Source organism: Montipora capricornis, chromosome 3 (assembly GCF_036669925.1).
Source record: "Montipora capricornis isolate CH-2021 chromosome 3, ASM3666992v2, whole genome shotgun sequence".
NCBI classification, from domain to species: domain Eukaryota; kingdom Metazoa; phylum Cnidaria; class Anthozoa; order Scleractinia; family Acroporidae; genus Montipora; species Montipora capricornis.
Window position 1 is genome coordinate 65,461,226 of NC_090885.1, and position 7,500 is coordinate 65,468,725.

General features: G+C 38.1%; 1 protein-coding gene across 1 annotated transcript in view; it reads left to right on the plus strand.

Moving 5' to 3' along the window:
• The first annotated feature begins 290 nt into the window (after positions 1 to 290).
• LOC138043743 (short-chain dehydrogenase/reductase family 9C member 7-like) overlaps positions 291 to 7,500 on the plus strand; it is a 7,757-nt gene continuing 547 nt past the window's right edge. Inside the window, exons 1-3 of the mRNA XM_068890158.1 lie at positions 291 to 735; positions 2,916 to 3,101; positions 6,239 to 6,478. Coding sequence (XP_068746259.1) covers positions 396 to 735; positions 2,916 to 3,101; positions 6,239 to 6,478 — 766 coding nt within the window. The 5' untranslated portion in view covers positions 291 to 395. The remainder of the gene's footprint in view (positions 736 to 2,915; positions 3,102 to 6,238; positions 6,479 to 7,500) is intronic.

Sequence of the window (7,500 nt, forward strand, 5' to 3'; positions counted from 1 at the left end):
TGAAGGGTACCATAGCTGAAACCACCGAAACTAGTCTCGTAGTCTCTGCTCTGGTACTCCTTTCTCCATTTGCATGAATATTACATGTCGGTAAAAATGCATAAATTATCCCTCACAATTATGGAAAAAGGTTATGCAAGTTCTAAACCTCCACCAGGCCATTCTGCCAATTTCATTGTTGTGTACCAAAACATGAATATGGAAGCGAACTGAATCGCCGAGATAGTGCAGAGAGAACAATAGGATGTTACGAAGGTCAATGTTACAATAGATAATTATGAGGTTATGAGATGCATAATATTGCAGCCAGCTGAGGGCGTATCCATAAATTGGCTCAAACTCCTGCAGAGAAGGTTCCCTTGCTGGCTGGAGCTGTGTGTTGCAAGTGCTAAAAGATGGATTTCGGAGATTTAAATTCCCTCCCATCCTTGTTGGTGTTGATATTTATTGCTTTTCTTGCAATTTATCTGGTCACCTGTTTGTTTGGGAGGAAGAAAATCGATATAAAAGGAAAGTATGTTCTGATTACGGGCTGCGACACGGGCTTCGGTCGCGCGACAGCGATTAAGTTGGATGAAATGGGAGCTTGTGTGCTGGCAACTTGTCTGACAAAAGAAGGAGAACAGAGTTTGAAGTCAGAGACGAGCGACAAGCTGAAAACATTCCAAATGGATGTGACAAATTCCAAGCAGATTAAAGATGTCTATGAAGAAATCAAGAAAGCAATTTCACCTGGTAAGATCACAAAGAAAGAATGTGAGGAGACACTAAAGAATTCCCAGTCGGTTTTCTGTAAATATTTCTTGTGCAAATTTTGCTGACAATCCGGGAAAGCTGAGATCATTTGGGAATTCTACCGAAGTTACGTAACATTCGGTCTTACCCGTGATCGGCCGTTCCTTTTCGTTTCCCGCGCTCTTCAAAGTGATGTTTCTTCAAAAGGAAGTTTCTTCTTTAGGTTTTCATGACAATCGGAGGAATAGCTCGAATTTCCGGGAAAGGCGAAGTCATTTTAAGATTCTGCAAAGTTACGTAACATTCTTGATCGGGGTGTTCTTTTTCCCTTCGCGAACTCTCCAAAATTTCTAATAATTATATTAATCATCTTATCGGAGGTTACGTTAGGCTCCGAGCGAAAAATCAAGCCGAAACAACCCCAAAATTTCACATTCTTTCAGCCGAATCAATGAAGCGAAAATGAGGCTGTGTACTTTGAGTGTACGTTTTGAAGATCATTTTGGAATTCTCCCGAAGTTACAGGGTGTCTCGAAAACTAAGACCCTAAGACCCCGACAACTCGGAAAAAGTAACCCTAAACCCTCAATTTGGCTAACGCTAGGCCCAAAGTTGTCGTAAGAATGCAAGAGCGCGTGACGTCACGTTGTTTTGAGACAGTTGTAACGGCCGATTCAACTGATCGAGGAAAATTTTCCATAAAGACTGCATTGTCCTGAGTGATTTGATGGGTTTTGGGGACGCTTCGATTTCCCCTTCAGATCCGACGCGTCGTCACATACCGTGACGTCACGCGTTCTCGCATTCCTGTGGTGTCACATGCACGGGAAATAAAGATGTCCGGCCACACGTGGAGTGAGTTACCCAGTTAAATATGGCCGATCACCGAGCTTTCACTTTGAAACAAGTTGTAGCGAACGAAGGACTTAAACTTCGCTTGAGGTAACTCAAAAAACCAACGTTAGGCCTAGTGTTAGCCAAATTGAGGGTTTTTGGTTACTTTTTTCGAGTTTTCGCGGTCTCAGGGTCTTTAGTTTTCGAGACACCCCAAGTTACGCAACGTTCGGTCGTACCCGTGATCGGGCGTTGTTTTTCGTTTCCCGCGCTCTTCAAACCAACGTTTCTTCAAAAGGAAGTTTCTTCCTTAGTTTTTCATGACAATCGGAGGAATAGCTCGAATTTCCGGGAAAGGCGAAGTCATTTTAAGATTCTGCCGAAGTTACGTAACATTCTTGATCGGGTGACCTGTTCTTTTTCCCTTCGCGAACTCTCCAAAATTTTCTAATAATTATATTAATCGTCTTAAAATGAATTTCTTTGTCTGTGACCTCGACCTTTTGAAAAAAACCCTTACGTGATTTTCACATAATAATCACCTCAAGTGCAAACAATCAGCGCAGAGAATTTTCAGTAACCACTTACGTAATTATACTAATAGTCAATATCGAAATGTTTCTTGACAGTGTGGTAGCCCTTTTCCATTGGAAGCCCACTGTTACCCGTGGAAAAACCGTTTCTAGTCTCCTGAAATAAGGGATTGCTAGGGTATTTGTCACTCATGATCAGTTTAAGTTTATAGAATCTGAAGGATCATTATAAAGTTGAAGTCACTCACTCCGAGTACTTGAATGTCGTTGTCATCATGTAAAGGGATCCATGCTGTAGTAACTGCATGCAAATTATTAAGGTTTATAGGACTAGAGGAGGAGCTCTGCAGTTTGCTTGATTATTAATTTATTATCAAATGAATGTTATTCCCTTGCTACGAAAAATCAATGTGGTTTTTCCCTCTTGTTAAAAAAAAAAAATGGTTGGGTGATCAAGGGAGGGCTTAAGAAATCTTATACAAAGCAGTTAAACAGATGTAGTTTTTTGTCAGTCTGATTATCACTGACGTACTATGTAATAATTATTGATTATTCGCATTATTGTATGTATGTATGTTTACTTAATCCAGTCGCAGCCAAAAACTGCTTTTTTGATGTCAAGTAATTCTTTTCTGACCAAGCCGTTTGGTTGACTACCAAGGTTGACCAGCTTTTTAGTTTTTTGTTCAAAGGTGAAAAGCCAATCACGACCCCAACTCATCTGCTCATCCTTGTTTAGTGATGGGTCTAAGTTCAGGAAAAATGTGAAAATTTTCAACCATTATTCAATATTTAAATTCATTTTGGTTTCAGATGGATTATGGGGCCTCGTAAACAATGCAGGCATTTTGTGTTTAGCACCAATTGAGTGGTCCCCACTGGAAGACTTTAAGCGAACAGCAGATGTCAATATATGGGGAATGATTGATGTCACTAAGACCTTTCTCCCACTGTTAAAGATGTCCAAGGGGCGAGTGGTGAATCTGGGAAGTATGGCAGGTTAGAGGATTTTACTGTTTGTGGTTGCAAAATAGTTGTGCATCAGTCTTTACATATTCTTTCATGTAAAGCCCTGTCCAAACAAAAAATGTTTGGTGGTGTTTAAACACATTTTAGACTTGTTTTATTGGAACTTGGTATAATTTAAAGGCCGTCAAACATTTGATAAAACGTCATTAAATTATGTAATATTACAGTACTTAAACATTTCTTTTGTTCTTGTGTGTGCTGTTTTGCACATTTGGACAGCTATATAAGCTTAATTAAGGTTGATGTACGCAAGAGCCTCGAGCCATAAAATTAATATAATAATTGGTCTTTATCCATGAATACAGCATCATGTAGTCACTGTTTTCAAGATGACAAATAAGGAGGATGCTAATTGTCTTCCGTTGTATACCTTCTCGATTTACTACCACCTTTTATTATCACCCAATTAGTGGACTAATGCAAATCCTGCATTTTGATTGGCTACGCTACTAGAGGACTATTAGCAAATTAGTCCTTTAGTAGCGAAAAGCGTGACGTTTTCTTTCATTTTATTCCCAAATAAATATTTCTTCAACTTGCATTTGCTAAATTTATTATTGCCTTTTCTGTCCGACTAGTTGGGTGATACTAAAACAATTAGACCCTTTGCCCTCAAGGGCCACGGGTCAATAGCCCATGAAGTGAAGCCAAATGGGCTAGTGACCCGTAGCCCGCAATACGGGTCTACTTGTTAATTAACACTTTAATGAGCATTCTGGCTGCTACACATCACATTTATTTGCTCTGCTGGATCTCTTATTCTGCCAAATTGAAGGAGTGGTTGAACAATCGATAGGCAAATCTTGAGGCCCACAATTCTTTGCATCTGAAATTTGTTTGTTTTTTAAAACATGTTTAATTAATTAATTTAAAGTGCATATGACAGTTTTTAAAATATTTTGCTCAATGGAAACATTATTGTTTTCTGCAATAAAGCAATTAGAAAAATTCCATACAATGTACCAATTTTCCTTCCGTGTCCTTTTAGCCTAGATTTAAAATTCATAGTTTTCACTTCTGGTGGGGTAAAAAATCGGCTCGTAAGGAGACTGGGGATAGCAAAACTGTGATGTCCAAACAGGAATGAAATTTTTCCAGGGCCTGAATTTTCCCTTTTTTAGATTCAGAAGTTTCCAAAACTGCTTCTGAGATGTGTTGTATTTGGTTGCAATAATGAAAATAGACAAAAGAACGAAATGTCTATCTCTAAAATGTCATTCATTCTTGTATTGACGTCACAGTCCTGCTATCCCCAGTCTCCTTACTAGCGTGGTTTTGTACCCTGCTGGAAGTGAAAATAATATTCTGAGTTTTAAAATGCCAAAGGACACAGAAGGAAAATTGGTATGGAATTGTTTTTATCTCGGAAAACCATTATGTTTCTAGCTATTCAGCGAGTAAATAAAAAAAAAATCTGTCACATACACTTTAAACAATCCGGCCACCCTGTTAAACACCAACATGCATCTTGTCGCAAAACAGTAAGGTTCCCATTTGGACAGGGCTTGTTTGTATGAATGCTCCATGCTCTGCACTTTCCCTATTCCTAAGTTGGCAGAGTTGACATTGAAGACATGCAAAGCATGACACATTGGCCTGCAAGTAGGCTCTTCCGTTGAAATGGCATGCGGTTGAAATATAAGGGCTTGGTTACTAGTCTCTTCCTTTAGAAACTAGTAACCTTAATAGGCCCTATATTTCGACCTTATGCCATTTTCAACAGAAGAGCCTGCTTGCAGGCTAGACAACACTTGACATGATTCCTTATTCCTGAGTTGTGTATAGCCACAGGACAGTGTAGCTCAAGCTCCATCACTGTTGTCCAATCTAATTTAATGTCCAGTTTTTGTGGGAATGAATCTATCATCTAAACAATATTAATTGAAAGAGATGAGAATTATTTTCAATTTTTACATGTAGCTTAATAAAACTAAATTACATGCTCCATGGGCCCCACTGTTGCCAACACAAAAACGAAAGAAGTCTCTGAACCCAGAAATAACAAAAGAAGTAAGCTTACATTGTCATCTCCACTGTGATTAGCTGCATTGGGGCCATTCTGTCCAATGGTTTACTAAATATTTCTAGTATAAAGGGATAGCAAAAAGTCAAAAAGAATGGTTGGATATAGTCAATCTTGATAAAGTTATGTATTTCTTTACTATTCACAAGTATACGACTTCTGTCAATTTTTCACTCATGAATTTGCGCGGTCTGGAATCCTTATACACTGTAGGGCAAGATTGCTGTCTTCATTTTGTTAGCGAATGGGACTTTAGGCGTGATGCCCAACGAGTTCGCCAAATGAAGCAGAAAAGTCTCTGAGTCCCTTGGTCAGGATGAAATGAGCTTCGTAAGACTAACCACGAACACTGTGTTTTCACAAATACATTTGTAACTGTCAACTTTACTGTCATCTTCTTTTAAGTGTAGTTATTGCATACATAATGATACAATCTTTAATACCATTATTTTGTCTTATTCTTGTTGGTAACTTTAGGGCTCCCACTCATGAGCAGTTACGTTATCTTTTTCAGCAGATGTGTTTACTTTTCCATCAATACAAACTGTACATGCAAGTGGTCTACCACTGTTTTTCTAAAGTTTTTTATAAAGTAATTAGGATAGTTTGGGCAGTCTCATTGATCAATAGCTGGGTTTAGATGTGAGTATGGAAACACGGTTGTGACATCACACGAATTGATTGGTTATTTATTGTCAGACGTACGTTCTGATTGGTTGGTAGGAAATATGAGCGTGTGTCAAGAAAATCTGTTTCAATCAAGAAGTAAAAAAAAACCCAGCATTTTCCTTCATTTGTCAAATAATTATTATCTTTGAGAAATATTTTATAAAAGCAATATGGGACTTTTTTCCGTGTTTGCATAGACTCATGTAAACACTCGGGGGAGTTGGGAGAATTCTCGACAGTTATGCAAACCCTTGAGTGGGTCTTGGGTTTGCATAACTGTCTCGAATTCTCCCAACTCCCCCTCGTGTTTAGATGAGGCTATGGAAACACTGAAAACATCCTCTATTGCTTATTTAAGTGGTACTTACACATTTCTATAACTGTTCATACAGTCTGTACTTTCCATCAATAACAGGAAGGATTTCAGTTCCACTTTATGCTTCGTATTGCGTGTCAAAATATGGTGTGGAGGCATTCTCTGATGCTCTACGGCAGGAGATGCAACCCTGGGGAATGAAAGTCATTGTGCTGGAGCCAGGTTTCTTTGCCACCAAACTCTCTGCTCCTGAAGCTCTGGAGAGAGACTTAAGGAAGGGATGGGACTACATAAACAAGGACCTGAAAAAGGACTATGGAGAGGGGTATTTAAAGAGAGGTACTGACTCCCTTGTAACATATAATCCTTTATCTTACTGGTGACAGATTATAGGTTTCTTACATTTAATTTAATGTATTTATTATTATTCAGGGTTTTGTACAAATCCATATCATAAGAAACTACATCTTTTCTATTTTTGTTTACTTTGTCAAAGCCTGCCTGAATTATTGGTAGGTTATGAACAACACCTAACCTGTTAAAAGAAATAAATGAAATTTAAGAAATTACAGTAGCATGACTTATGAACATAATTTGTCAAATTTGATAAAGATGGCATGAAATCATCAGAAAGATCATGATATATTTTGCTTTTTAGAAACTTAGTTTTTGCATGTGAACTACAAAAAAGTATTTGCAGAAGTTATGCATTTAGCCTTAGTCATACTTGGGTTCGTTAACGATTCTCTACTCTGCACACAAAGAGGATGGGGTCATTGGTGTCTTAAACAAATTAGAAAAGTGCACAAAAAAAAATCACTTCAAACCAAAAAACCTGCAGTACATTTTGATCAAAACTTAAAACCATCAAAATCAAGTTTTTATAACCCCAATCAAACCAATTCACTGGAAATACGTGGACCATAAAAACTTGAGTCTGTGTCAGAAGGCTAATTCAAGAAATGGGGGTAATTTCATAGAATGTGCATAAGACTGACACTGCCAAACCAAAACTGCATTTACCAAACAGGAAAAAACAGAAACTGCTCTCAGACTGGATTCCAAATCCAAAAACTGCTTGTATTTTTGCCAAAAACCAAATGTTAAAAAATGAGGAAAACAGCAAACCACAACAGATACTAAAACTGAAAAACCCAAATTTTTTTTGGCTAAAATTTCCCAAAAAACCTGTCTAAAAGAGGCCAAAACTGCAAATCCCAATGCTGCCCTCCACGAGGTTTTTCTCTGAGTAGTCTGGTTGACTCCCTGTCATCAAGAAACTACTGACCCTGATCTGATTTGAGTAACGATTGATCAAATAGTCCTCAAGAATTGCATTGTATTATTATCAGTAGGCTGCA